The sequence below is a fragment of the Cyrtonyx montezumae genome, unplaced genomic scaffold (genome assembly GCF_038088225.1).
Source record: "Cyrtonyx montezumae isolate F1298 unplaced genomic scaffold, pur_monq_1.0 scaffold_13, whole genome shotgun sequence".
Taxonomy (NCBI): Eukaryota; Metazoa; Chordata; class Aves; order Galliformes; family Odontophoridae; genus Cyrtonyx; species Cyrtonyx montezumae.
Window position 1 is genome coordinate 3,202,465 of NW_027071859.1, and position 15,164 is coordinate 3,217,628.

Sequence of the window (15,164 nt, forward strand, 5' to 3'; positions counted from 1 at the left end):
CTCCACCACCTCCTCTCCAGTGCCTGACCACTCTTTTGGAGTTTATGGACAAACTCCTGCTCATTTCTCCTTTGACAGCACTGAGAATCAAACCCTAGATTGCAGCACCTCCTTGGATGAGCAACATACAGAAGAGATTGATTTTCATATGATTCATGAATAGTGTTAAAACAGTAGGATCCCACATCTCCAACCCTGCTGTGGTGGGAAGCTTTCTGCCCAATCTGTTGTTAATTCAAGAGATATCCCTGCTTGGAAAATTTGCAGCATCTATAGAAACTGTGAAAGAAATAAAGAAACAGCTTCAGATGCCAACAGGAAGACTGGGAATAGAGGTTTCATTTCCTAACTCAATGCTTTTTTCTTGTTAAGCAGATCTGTGCTGATCATCAGGGCAAATAAATCTAAACACGCCTGCAGAAAGTTCTGGAAAAAGGCAAAATAATCTCAGTTTGTGGGAATACTTGATTCAAGATCATTTCAGTCAACCCTAATGGTGGTAGCTGAGCTGGTGATGGTTTGAGTCTTAAAGAAAAGTATGTATTTAAATCTAGTAATCAGCATCTCTGTCTTGTTGCTGTCATTTTAAACTCATTTTAAAGCTTTTAAAGCAAAGTACTATGGAATGAATCAGGAAGAAAGAAGAAAAAAAAGATTATGGAGAAAATGGGGAGAATTCTGTGAAGAAGAGCTATATTCAGCAGACAAACCAGCAATGGCCAAGACCTTGGATTTATAATTACTATCTCAAGACCAAAATCAGCTTCCTAATACCTCATCACACTGTAGTAAAATCCTTTTTTCCTAAACAGCTTCTTTTTAAGCACACAGCACTCATCATTAGTGCCTTTTATTCCTGATGTCTACCATAAACCTTGCAGGGAGAGCTGAAGAAAAACAAAAAAGAGGAAATAGAGAGGAAGGCAAATCACAACACTAAATAAAGCTTTTCAAGAGACAGGAGTGTGGCACGCTCCAGGAGGTCTACTTGGGATTTTGACCCCACAAAGCCTGTTATATCTACCTTAATATGCTGAAGTAATGGATTAGGAGGTTAAAGAGAAGAAAACAGCTTGGCTTTGAAACAGTAATTAGCAAAATGAGCACTGCCACTCTTCTGCTGTCAACAACCCAAGATGCATGTCACCCTCTGACAATAGCCCACTCTTTAGGATCCTGGAGAAGTGCATTCTCTAGCCCCCACATCTCCAGCCATTGCTGAACCTGCTACTGAGAACAGATGAGTAGGGCCGTTCCAGAGCAAAACTAGGTAAACATGAAACTCTTTAAAACAACCTCATAGCACACTTAGCACTAAGGGCATCGTCCATAATGAGCTAAAGCAAGCAACTCATTATCAGATCCAGGCTGGTAGGGCTCTGAGCACCTGCTGGAGCTGTAAGTATCCCAGTTCATTGCAGAGGAGTGGGACCAGATAGCCTTTAAGGGTCTCTTCCAATTCTAACAATCCTATGATCTTACATAAGCAAGAGAGAAAAACAGTATAAAACAGTCAGGAGCGATCAGAACTTGCAGGGGACATGCAGGATATAAGCTGGAAGAAATAAACAGGGAACAACACAGTACCACTAAACACCATAGACCTCAAATTGCCTCCATCCAGCCACCACTGGCAGTAACAAGAGCAGGGCTGCAGACAACGACCAACACATCCATTTGTACTTCAGCACTTTTTACCTGCTAAGCCACTTCTGTTTCTGCTCAGTGCTACAATTGCAGGGTTTAAGGAAGGGTCATACTGGAACAAGTTGGTGACTGTTGTTGATAGGTACCCAGAAATTAGCGTCACGCAGACAGCAGTACCTTCTGCCCCCTAGAAACAAAAGGAAAAAAAAGCATCAGGAATAAGACAGAGCCAGTACGAGAAAAATAATCATTTCCTATGTTCATGTACCTCCCACACCCAGTAAATCAGGCACAGGGCATTCCTAAACTCGTATGTGCTTTAGACTCTCCTCAAGTGTCTATAGCTACACTGCCCTTAAAGGACACCTATGGAGATTTATAAGTCTTAAAACAACCACAGACGATGCAGATTTTCATGTGCTATACCCATAGCAGTTAAAGGCACAGGAATAGACAGCTCTCTCTTAGTTTAAGCTACTAGGTATATTTTTGCTGCCCAGCATCAATGAGCACTGCTGCTAAAAGACCTTAGGTACATTTCTTCATGACAGAGTCCAGAAAGAGTTTAGATGTAAGTAGGATGACAAGTAGCAAGGCCACAGCTGCCTAGAGATGTGGAGGTATCCTGTCCCTGCAGACAGCCAAGGTCAGGCTGGGCAGGGCTCTGAGCACTAACGGAGCTGTGGCTGTCCCTGGTTGTTTCTGGGAGTGGGATCAGATGCCCTTGAGGGTCCTTTCTAATTCAAACCACTCTGTGTGTTGGAGTTGAGGAGGGTTCTTCAACATGAGCAAGAATAATTGTCCCAGGCACATTTGATCTACTACTAGACACTAAACTGAAAGGGAAGGCGTGCAATTTTCCTGGATTCAAAAGCCACCATTGTGTTTGCCTGATCATTAGCTAAGCCTCCCACCATCAGTTGGTGTTTCTGACTTTTCGCACTCAGTTTCATAAATCAAACACTATTGTTCATTAGGCTGATCTAAACTGTGGGTGGAGTCCAGGCCCAACTCTCCCAGAGCCAGGATGTGACTGACAGACTACCATTTGCTCAGACCAGGGCGATGTGAGAGGCTTGTAGGATACCACGTACTTGTCTGTATCCCTAAACTATGTGGTTTCTTACCCGAGAGGGAACTTTACACTCAATTCGTGTTGAACTTCTGGTATCCTCCAAAATTGGGCAAGGTTGAGATCCAAACAACACCAGGTTTACCCCTTCCAGACCAGTTCCCTTAAGAGCCACACTCAGTCCTCCTACAAAACCAATCGTGTTTTTAATGCATGACAGATGTGGAGTAGTCTCCTTATCACGCAAAAGATCCTTTATTACTAGGTGACTACAGAGGAGAGTAGTCTACTACTGGCTGATCTGAGGATGACCATCTTCCACCTTCTTGCTTTGCCCTAAGTTGCCTCTTTCACCCAAGACCCTTCTTCTCTTTAACCTTTCTTGTCTATTACTTGAATTCTGATCCACAATACAAGATGACTGTGTTTGTTTCTCAGTTTGTCTTTTAATGACGTATAATTATGGCTGCAAGGTCTGGACTGTGATCCCCCCTCTTTAGAGAGATACCCAGCCCAAGAACAAAATCAGAAAGAAAGAAGCACTAAGAACAAAAAGTGAGTTTGATACAGCAGGTGCTTTCACAGTTCAAAAAGCTGCCAAGCATCCTGCTGCCAAAAACGCCTGCAGCACGTGGTTAGGAAATTTCACATAGATGGGGACTTGGCAGGGCTTGAGACTTTGCAGAGTTGCAAGAAATGTTAGAGAGCTCTCTAAACCATCAAAGAAGTCTAGAAGTATCCCCTAGAACTTCTCTAACTGCAAGCAGAACTGGGCAAACAGCAATCAGGTGCATTAGCAGGAAGCTCCTTCCATTCCTTGAAGCACAGCGTTATCTCTGGACAGGTATCTCATGCTCACATTGTGGGGTCATCGTGAACCCCCAACGTGACACCACTGAGACCAGTGATATTTTGACAAGTGTGAACTGAGGCATCAAAATACAAGATGTTCCCAGCCCCAGAGAATCATGTGAACCAGAAGGGACCTTGAAAGGTCATCTGATCCAGCTCTAGTTCAAGTCATCCCCAGCAACACTAAGTTTGCAGAACTAGAAATAGGAACAGCCCAAAACTGAAGCCACTTGGCTTACACGATTGTTGCCAGAGAAGGAGACTCAGATTTAGAGTACAGATTCCATGCATGTTGTCTCAAGACTAATGCTCTTAAGTTTTCATGTCTACACTTATATCCATACACAATGAAATACTGCGTATGTGCATTTTACGATAAGATTGAGGAGAAGTATTTTAAATGGAAGAAATTAAAAACACAGATGGAAGCTGTAATTCTTTCCAATTATAAATGTTCAAGGCATATGTAATGTAAGATAGCATTATACTTGCTTTCTTTTTAATGAGTGACAGATCACTGTAATTTGGAGAAGAGGCATATTGACATGGAAGGAAATGAGAAGAAAGACCTAAGCACTAAAACTTGTCATTGTTGTTCATTGCTTTTTTTTTTTAAATATGATTTAGTCTCAACCTTATATGACATTCATTATGGAAAACAAACAGGAAAGAAAAGGACAAGATGCACCCCAGCCAATACCCCTGCTCTCAGTGACGTTTATTAACATGAACTCAAAGTGCCTCACTAAGAGAGAGCTAAGAGGTTCACCAACAAAATCTGGGTAAATTTCAGGAGACCTACACCGTACCATTTCTGAGTTTACTCCAAAGCTGCTTGAGAAGAAGTCATACCCCAAGAGCACTGGTCCTTGCTGCACAGTTCAGCTGCATTGGGAGTTTTTACCCCACGTTCCTTACTGTGCTGGGGAGACTCTTTCCCCCAAAAGGAAAAGGTGACTTCTTATAGTATTTGTTTTGGCTTAGCTATAGTTGGCTAGGCACTCTGCAGGAACTTGTAGGTGAAATCCTGATATTCATGTCAGATACAGGGCACGTGAGAGAATTCTAATAGTCCTTTGGTCCCACTTTAAAACTTCCAAGCTTTTACCTTCAGGTATGTAACGTATTACCCTCTATTTCCTTTTGTGTTTCAAGGAAAAGGAGAGGTAACAGGAATGAAATGAGCTTCTCCAAGTTTCTCAGCTTTATAACCTAAACACAGATGAATTTCTATTTTATCACTCAGAATAGAAATATTCTTCAGTGGGATTGAGATTAACCAAAGTTCATCCATTTAACAATTAGGCCAGATGAACCCAGACACTTCTAATCCATCAAATGGATGAAGGAAGATGAGCCATAAATCTCTAGCATCCTTCTGAGTTGTTGGAAGGAACACATCTGTGCTTATATTTGTTATTCATAGATAAAACTACTTGGGGATGTGTTGGTTGACCTTACAGACAACCCAAGAAAGATGTCACTTTTGTAAGAAATTTGCCCCAGTACTTCATGGTACACACTGTGTCCCCCAGCTACATCATACTTTCTTCTGTCAGATGAAGACCTTGGCAGTGGAAACGTAGTAGAAAAAGAAAAAAGGTTGTGAAAAAGCAAAACTCAGAAAGCAGACATCCCCTTAGAGCTCTTCTGACATTCAGACCTACCGATTTCTGAAGCTCTGGGAGGCTCAATGGCCACCAGCCTGGGCTCAACTCTTAGGAAGATGCCTTCTCCTGTGCTGGCATTGACTGCAAAGCCATAAGGGTTCACTAGTAACGTCAGCTGGTGGACTCCAAGTGGCAGCCTCTCCATTCTGCAGACCACTATGGTTTGAGTCGACATTATGATGAAACAAGTTGTGTTCTTTACCTGTACCTGCAGGGTTGTGTTCTCCTCAGAGAAACCAACTCCCCTGATAACTACTGTGGCCTGGGATCCATTATCTGAAAGAATATAATAATAATTTAAAAAACTCATTAATTTTGGAGTATCAATGCTCAGGATTTATTTTCAAGAAACAGGCAAAAGCTTGGATCATCACTGTGAAGATATCCTAGAAACTACTACATTGGTGATTTTCTCACTGCCACCCATTACACCTATTTCTGCATGCCCTTGTCCAGCTGCTCCTTTCTGAGTAACTCTTATTAACAATAAAGGAGCTGTCTTTTGCACCAACTCTACCACTGTTCCTCTCCCCTTCGAGCCTCTTACGTCTGCCCCTGTAAAACTGTGTTAGTGCTACATACTTTAAGACTCAAACTCATCAGAAGTGCTGAACTAGGAAGAACAATTTCCCTAAAAACAGAAGTTTCCCAAAGAATACACACATCAGCATTTGACAGACCTTTTCCACAGCCATCTCCCCCTCATTTTATGCAGACCCAAAGCCCTGTTACCTGCTGAATACTCCACACCACTGACTAAGGGTGTCATTTCCTGACTGAACTGGAAAGAGCAGGAGCCAGAACAGTTTGCTGGGACGTCATTCACCACCACCACCACCTGGACATGGAGAAAAAGGTTGCTCTAAAACAGTGTTTTCTAGAACCACATCTACCCAGCTACTAAGCCAGCACATGGCACAGACTGACAACAGCCTATCTTGCTGCAGTCCCATTACAAGTTTCATTGCAAGGCTTGCCAGGGCTCATCATAAATAAAGCAGCACAAGGTTCTGGGAGCTGTATTCCCCATCTCTCCTCTCTGGAGGAACCCCCAGCTCCTCTTCTTCCAGTCACCCATTGAAGACCCTACTTGCCATACCCTGGTTCTATCCATCCCACTTCAGGAACAAGTTTTGAAGCACCCTGTGATGCTAATTATAGCCAACCCCAGATTGCTTAGCAGACACCCTTCACTTTTTATTTCCTCACAGTCCGTGCTCAAACGAGGCGACAGGACTGTGACTTCAAGAACTAACATCAGCTCCCCGCTCAGAAGACTCAATTGGCAAAGCACAAAAGAGCCCTCAAGTTCTCTCCCAGAGGCATTAGGTGTGTGCCAGGAGGATATGCCACTACCTGCAAATAACAAAAATGGGTTGTTTCCAAGAAAGGAAAAAAAAAAAAGAAATAAATAAAAGAAGCAGGACGACCAAACCGCAGGAGCTGCTGAAGCCCAGCAGCAAGGCTTTGAGCACATCCAGCCTTGCACAGTTATCACTGCAGCACCCTGCAGTCTTTGCCAGAGGCAAACGCAGCCGTGTACATCAATTTGCAACACATCTGTCTGCTCAGCAGATTTGTTCAGCCAGGAAGCTTTATCTGCTCCCTTTTCACCAATCAAGAAGTGAAACCCAGAGACTGAAGGATCTGCCCAACCCGCACGTTACTACTGTGAGCAGCATCCCTTTCATTTTACCCAGCTGCATAGAGGCAGAAACGCAGTGAATACAGCATCAGTCCCAAGAATGATGGCAGCAGTACAGGAGGTAGCACAGGTGGGATTCCAGAGAATGCCAGGCCAGAAACACCACCTCTGAAGAAATAAAAGATCTCCTCATTTGCAATAGCTCTTAAGGAAAGTCTTGCTCCACAGAAGAGGGAGCTCATGGTTTATGGGGAAATCACAAAACAGATTTTTGAAAGGATTTGTCAGCAGTGGTGGGTACCTGAAAACCAGTTAGACCCCTGACCTACAGGATCCAGGTGAACCAGTAGGAAGTGTGGCAGAGCGTTAACCCACCTGTGTTTTGTTATTGGAGGTCGCAAGCATGTCCCCAAATATGGGCCCAATAAAGACACCCCCATCATAAATCACACGACTGGAAACAGTTGGCTTCAAACCAGTGAGGTTTTCAGCAGAGACCTGGCAGAGAACAAGGATTTCAGTGTCTCATTCTTTTCCAAACGATGATCTGAATATAAAACCATCCCCACAGTGCTCATACACAGTTGCTACAAGGTGGGAAAAAAACTCCTGGACATCTATTCCCAAGTTCAAGTCTTCATTTCCCAAATCTGCACAGCACACCTCCCTGTCCCCATCCCCACCCTGAGCACAAGACTTCATTGCTTCTTTGAAGTGAACTTTACATTTGTAGGATATGGACAGAGAAAGGAATAAAACTTATTTTTGTGGGAGAAAGAAGTTCATATTCAAAGCAGACCATTCTACCTGAAGCAACACTATTTAAGTCACTGACCAATCCTGAGGTGAGACAGTGAAACAGAACTTCCTCTGAGGCCTTAGAGAGCCAGACATTAACCCAACATGAATAAAAATCCCAGGAAAAGGCAAGTTCTCAGCCCAGAAATTGCACTACAAACTAATCTGAAATTAAACTGCTGTTGCTTAGTCTCCCACAGGTGCTTGCATAAAAAGAAAGAGTGAATCTACCGAGACAAAAGCATTGGAGGGGGTTCAAAGTGGATGTTACCACAAGAAACAATTGTACATTGATAACATTGGGCAAGTCCCCAGTTTTCGTTCTCCAGGTGAGAGTCCAGACACTTTCATAGCAAGACTCTGAGTCTTTGATCACGATGAAGTCACTGGTATTGAAGTCTGTGGCTGTAGAACTATCTACGTTGGCTTGCAGAAGCTTGTGGAGATGATGGGAGGAGATGTGCACTGAAACATCTGCAAAAGAGAAAGCTGTGGATATTGTCATCCCTACAGATGATACCTGCTCATAGAAAATGAAGAGCTTCATTTTCCTTTGTACAAGGTTGTGATGGTTTAAACATCTGTAACTACTACTACAAAAAAAAAAAAAAAACAGCAGAGAAAAATTTAATGGATCCCAAGTGCTATTATTAAATAGATAAGAAAATCTAGAAAACATTCTCCAGTTGATCTTGATTCATCAGAAAGCTGTGTAAGTCAGAGATATAGAAATGATGGGGGGGCTTGGAGCATCTCCTGGAGGAGGAAAGGCTGAGATCTCTGGCCTGTTCAGTCTGGAGAAGACTGAGGAGGAGTCTTATCAGTGCTTATCAATATCTAAAGGATAGGAGTCAAGTGCATGGGGCTAGGCTCTTTTTGGTAGTGCCCGGTGACAGAAGAAGGGGCAATGGGCACACACTGGAACACAGGAGTTATACATGAACACGAGGAAAAACTTGTTTACAGTGTGGGTGACAGAGCACTGGCACAGGCTGCCCAGAGAGGTGGTGGAGTCTCCTCCTCTGGAGATATTCAGCACCCACCTGGATGCTTTCCTGTGTAATCTACCGTAGGGGAACTGCTTTAGTTGGGGGTTGGGCTAGATGATCTCCAGAGGTCCTTCCAACCCCTATGATCCTGTGGTTCCACAGCAGCCCAGAGATATGGAGCTGCTCCATCCTGCAGACAGCCAAGGTCAGGCTGGACGGGGCTGTGAGCACTGATGGAGCTGTGGATTTCCTAGGGCTATACCATTGGCCTCACTTAGATTAACCTGCTCGTTTTCATTCTAAGCCTCTTTGATTACATAAAGCAAACAGCAGAAAACCTAACACATCTAAAGACTGGCAAATACAAGTCCAGCAAATCTACACCTCCCAATGAAGGTGGTGGAGTCACCTATCCTGGAGGCATTCAAGGAATGTTTAGACATTGTGCTGAAGGATGTGGCTTAGAGAGAACTATTGGTGATAGGTGGATGGTTGGACTGGATGATCTTGTGGGTCTCTTCCAACCTTGGTGATTATATGATTCTGTACAGAAAAGCTTTTTGTTATCTTTAAACAAAATACCAGTCTTGGTAACCCCCACAAAGGTTGAATTTCCTGATGATCTGTGAGGGCTTTTCTCACTGGCAGGAAGTACTGAGTGCAAAGGGAAGCCCCAAAAGAGTTATTCACTACAATTTTGCAAAGTTTCTAGCAATGGAAGAATAATTAGTAGCTTGGGGAAATACCAGCACTGTCATACAAAAAGCATGCAGGCAGGAGAAACAGAGTAAAGAAACAAAATTCCAGTTCTGATCTAAAGCTACTGATCATTAAGGATTATTTCACAGTGTGCATTTTGGAACAATCCCATTGCTCACATCTAGAAATACTGCTTTCCACATAACCCTTAACTCCTGTCTGGAAGGTCATCGGGTGCAAAGGTGCAACCACCACAGTGTGTTTGACTTGTCAGCCTGTACCCTGAGCATTTTCAGGGCTCAGTGTTCTCAAATCACAGAATCATTAAAGTTGGAAAAGACCACCAAGATCATTTAGTTCAACCAGCAACCCATAACCACCACACCCACTACTACCATGTCCCCAGAAGCACAAGGAAAAAATCTGGTGGCAGCACAGAGAACCTCCAGCCATACCTGATCACTCTTAGCAATTTGTCATGACAACATCAGGAGAAATGGAAAATACTGGCCATGGATCCTTCGTACCTTGAGATCTGCCAGGTTGCCAAGCTTTCCCTTCTGCAGTTGCATGAGTGAAGTAGAAATCTCCACCCGACTTGCTACGAAGGCAAGTCCAGGAGCTGTACTCACACCACACCTTACCTGGTATCACCGTGTTTCCCAGGTGTATGCGGAAGGTCCCTCCAAGAGGTGGAGATGACACCTGCAGTGTCTGAACGGCAACGCTGACTCTCACATCCTCCGTGGAGACGTAGAGGTGGCCGTCCTCATCAGAGCCCTCGCAGAGCACCACACCTCTGTGTGAGAGAGGGCCCACACTGAAAGCACCAGTGGTTAGGGCCTCCACTCGTGGCACCTGCACCACCAGTGGCAGAGGGATACTGGATGCAAGCAAAACTCCTGAGGAACCCAGGGAGAGGGCGGTCACTCTTCTGATTGGCTTGGGTACTCCAGTGTTGCAGGTATTGCACACAACAAAGTGATGGAAAAAGTCTTTTTTAATTGTGATGAAACAAAGAGCTCACACAGCACCAAATACATGGGACTCCTGCCCCAAGATGGGCATTTTGGGGGACTATTTTAATGCAGACTGGGCAGCTACAACACAAAGCTTTCCTGCTTCATCCTGTAGCTTTCTCAAGACCATTAACATTTCTGAATAACAGCACAGAGCAGAGATTTCTATTTCATATCAGAGACCATCCAAAGCCTGGTTTTCTAAAACTCAAAATATTTTCTACCTCATCAATAGAAATCTCTCCCTTTTCCCCCAAGGAAAAGGACTTTCTGTGGCACAACGATGCCACCGTGTGGTTAAGAGCCCAGAGAACAACCAATGTCTCAGCTCAGACAACTCTACAGAGAATATTTCAAGTGTCCATAACCCAAAGGAGTGCTGGTTCTTCTTATCTGACTTGCAGCAGTCAGCGAGCCCACCACATTTAGACAGTACTCCTGCCCTGATCCCAGAAAGGTGCATTAAAGCAATACACAACATGTGCTCAATTAAGAAAAATAATCAGTTTTGTTTTGAAAATACAAAAGCACTGAGCAGCACACCCATTTTTAAAGCTTGTGATCATTTGTTTTCTATCTACCTGGCATCAGCATCACATCTCAATTTCTCCTACATCTTCCTCTGAGAGGCAGAAGCCCAGCAGTGCCAAGCCCTGCTTCCTGATGAGAGGTACTATAATCAATTTATCTCTTAATCCTCTATTTTGATAAGCTGAACACATCGAGCCTCCTACACCTTTCCCTTCTAGGCATTTTTCTCAGTTCCATAATCATGCTTATGGTTTTCTTTCCCAGTTCTTCTAAAGCCCTTTGACAAATGCACTCAGTGCTGCAATGCTAGCCTTGTTAAGTCTGCACACAGAATTAAGAACACCCCTTCTCTCTTGATTGCACCCCTACTTACATACAAATATCAAACATATCATTCTCATCCTTTTCCTCTTCATTTTGTGCCAAAAAAAACCACATCTGACAATGGCAATTAAACATTGTTTTTCAAGGTGAAACTCTTACAAGACAAACCCTTCTATGCTGCCCTAGTTCATACAATCACAGAGGTTGGGAAAGACCTCCAAAATCATCCAGCCCAATTGTACCACCAATATTTTCCCACTAAACCATGTCTCCCCAGGACAACATCTAAACATTTGTTGAATGCCTCCAGGGAGGAATGGCTTGGGTTGGAAGAGACCTCAAAAGTCACACACTTCCAACCCCTCGAAGCTGACTTCTCTAAAACACCCAGGTCTGAACTGTGTTTTAACTGTTTGAACAAATGACCCCTTAGATTTGCCCTCTGCTGGACAATGGTGGAAACTGCTGCTGAGCAGATAGCACGTTGGGAAAACCAAAGAATAAACCAGATTGTGTCAGTCATTTTCTTAATGCTGACAGGGGCTACATTTCTGAACCCCAGGAAGCTGTGAGTTCATGGCAGCTAAAGATTTATCAGGAAACAGAAGTACTCTCTTCTGGGAGCCAGATCTAACAACCTAGCTTTGTTCAGATCTTAACCACCTCTAAAAGGGGAATCTGTTTTCAGAGAAAACACACAGTAAGAAAGCAACTTAAGTCATAGCAATCTGAGGCTCATCTTCCAGAAGGAGGCTGCCTGCTACCTGAGAAAATCACTTTGGAGTGAATTAGCTGGGCTGAGCTAACTGCTCACTGTGGAAAGGTTAGAGTTTGCATCATTACAGCCTCTGTCTTACATAGGCCCTAGTCTTATCAGGTTATTCCCAACTCAGAATACAAGTAAAAGCTGGATTCTTTGCCAGCTTGGCCTTTGACAATTGTCCTCTCATCTATTCAACCTGTGCTTCTGCCTCAAACGTATTAGGAGACTTGGAGAACAGAAGACATCTCAGTAAACAAGTACACAAGGTGAGCTTCCATTGCTTAACATGGCAGCTGGTATCAGAGTTACTGGGAGGCTAAGGTTTTCATCCAGCCCGGCATCACTGGTAGCCCATCTCCCAATCCCCATGGTTCTGTGATACCCCAGGGCACCTGGAACACCTTAGCCTCCTGTGGTTAGGCAACTGAAACTCAACCTCACAATGGAACCTCAACACCAGAAACAGATAGCTCCATTAAGAGGCCTACAATGCAAGTTTAGTCCACTATTTAGGACCCTGAAGACACAGCAGACATCTTAGAGAAGCTACATCTCATATGCATTGTAGTCATCTTAGTGAAGCTATCCAAACAGGGCTTGAACACTGATGACTGAAGAAGGAAGTGCCAAAGGAAGTATGTGGATTTCTGAACTTGACCAGACTTACATCTTACAGCTTCTGAGATGATAAAGGGCTCCATGGAAGAAGATATATCCATGTGAGTTTGTTAAGATTATTACAGTGTATGAGATGATCACATTGTCCCTACCTCAGGGAGAGAAGAGGCAAACTTGCACCACAGCCAGACACCAGCCAGGACACATTGTAAGTAGGAGAAGACCCCACCACAGTTACTGCTTCTATTATCCGCCCACCAAGCCGACGTGGTTTGGGATCCCTCTGAGAAACTGAAAGGTAAAAGGGCACAAGCATCCACTAGAGCTGGGAGAACAGATGTAACCATGCCTAGGTCATCTCCATATTAGAACTGGAAATTTATCTTGTTGGTTTCCAGAAGTGCTTTTTGTTTGAGTAAGAGCATTCAGAAGTTACATTTATATAAACGTCTTTTCAAATAAACCAAGAACGCTGATGTTTGGCAATTACTTCTTGGCTTTGTTTTTCCACAAAATACAAAAGAAATTAAAGAAAATAAAAAAGATTTGTGCCTGTTATGAAACAGCCTTTCCCTCCAGAATAGTTTCAACTAGCTCAAGCTTTGTACAAAGGAACCTGGACAGACCACAACACTGAGAGCAAAGAATAAACAGATTTCTTTACCAGTCACAGCTCTGTCTGTGATGATGACTTCATCGAGGTAGAACGACCCAGAAGTTTCCTTTTGCAGCTGGGGGCTTGGCAAGTCAATCTGGTGTACAAACACTGGGGTGTTGACAGGAAGGTCCTGGAGAAGGGCAGAGCCACTCACACACCTTGTCCAGAGGTCAGTGCAGGAGAATGTCCAGCTGGAAGACAACAAGGTGGTACAGCCTTTGTTTTATTGCTGGGTGGTTACGATGAATGACTTTGGAGATGAACTCAGATGCCGTTGTTATTACCTGCGCACAACTTTTGATCACTCAACAAATCTCTCTGGAAGACAAAGCTTTAGATGCCTGCTTCAGCATCCTCCTCCACAGAGGTCAATCCTGAGCTTAGGTCCCTTGAGACAACTGCTCCAGGTCCCTGGATGTTCTTTCCATCACATAGTAATGTCATATGAACCCCCCCCTCCTGCACAGCCCACACTCAGCCTTACAGAGCACTGAAAGAAATGGAAGGATCCCATTGATAAGCACAGCATGGAGAGCTGTAGGTAATCCAGGAGGCTCCTGGAACGCATCAAGGATAATTTATTGAGCCAGGTAATAGGTAGCTCAAGAGGGATCAAGAGAAGATCAAGAGGGATGCAATACCAGACCTGTTGCTCACCAGCACCATTGAACTGACTGGTGACATCAGGACAATGACAAAGAAACCAAGAAGTTAACATCTACAGAAAAATTCTGGTAATTTCTGCTAACTAGAGACAGAAACTCTCCAGGCCAGTGTACATTACTATGGTGAAATAGTTTCTAGAACAAGGAACATGCATATCTCCTCAGATAGCCCTCAAAAGCAACAGAAGCACATCCCAGCTATGTCAGCACAGGGACAGAGCACTCATCCAACATTTTGCCCCATATGACAATTTATTTTTAGACAAACAAGAACTTGCTGCTTCCCCATTCTCCCAGAACACCTTCTTACTACAGAAAATGTCATCCCTGTGCACTGTGTCTGCATACCTTATGGGGTCCGTTCCATCAAAATCCCATCGGCAGGTGAGGTTTCTCTCCACTGAACATAAGGAAAGGTTTGTGTAGGACACTGAGATATGAAGGACATTGCTCATGTGGCCCTTATGTGCAAAACAAACCTGAAAACAATAAGCAAAGAAAAATGTTTTCACGAAAACTTCACAATGTTTATAATTACAGCTGCAATTTACTCAGCTAGAGCAGCCACTTACATGTGTGTATTCAGTAAGCTCATATCTTTGTAGAGCTGATGGGGAAGTCTTCACCATCTGGCTTGGGCTGCGTGCACTGAACCTCCCACAGAATGGATCTGTTCCATAGACAACGTGTTCTGTAGTGACAGAGTTTACTGTACCTGAAGGAAAAAAAAACCCAAGCAGGATAAGAGGCTTAAGGAGGATTCAGAAAACAAGTGCAGTCAAAGTGCTCATGGAAATGCCAGAAACAGAGATCCAAAAACATTTTATCAAACAACTCTACTCTTCAGAGTTCTGCCTTGATAAGTGATGAACATTCATGGAGCAGTTGTTCCCTTGTTTAAGGGTACTGAAAGACAGGAGAGACCATTACATCCCAATCCTGGCCAGAAACACCTTCTGGAAAATGCTATCATCTTAAGCCAGGTAGACTATAATAATCAACTTTCCCTTTCAGAAAACACCCAGGCAAAGCTGGAGATGGATATATAAATATAGCATCTGAGATATAGCATTTGGCAGCAACCTTGCTGCCAAAAGCTTGCTGGGATTTCTCCTGTTTCTAGTATAGAAGAGGCTTCCTTCCTACAGTAGATACAGATAAATCATCTTCTTTCTGCCAAGAGAAAGAAGAACCTGTCTTTTGAAGTTAGCAGT

At 43.6% G+C, this 15,164-nt stretch overlaps 1 protein-coding gene across 1 annotated transcript in view; it reads right to left on the minus strand.

Moving 5' to 3' along the window:
• PKHD1 (PKHD1 ciliary IPT domain containing fibrocystin/polyductin) overlaps window positions 1-15,164 on the minus strand; it is a 219,744-nt gene that overhangs the window by 185,367 nt on the left and 19,213 nt on the right. Inside the window, 11 exon segments of the mRNA XM_065731064.1 lie at window positions 1,699-1,834; window positions 2,775-2,905; window positions 5,239-5,517; window positions 5,974-6,079; window positions 7,262-7,384; window positions 7,974-8,158; window positions 10,017-10,171; window positions 12,780-12,918; window positions 13,292-13,476; window positions 14,299-14,429; window positions 14,523-14,665. Of these exon segments, the coding sequence (XP_065587136.1) occupies window positions 1,699-1,834; window positions 2,775-2,905; window positions 5,239-5,517; window positions 5,974-6,079; window positions 7,262-7,384; window positions 7,974-8,158; window positions 10,017-10,171; window positions 12,780-12,918; window positions 13,292-13,476; window positions 14,299-14,429; window positions 14,523-14,665 (1,713 nt within the window).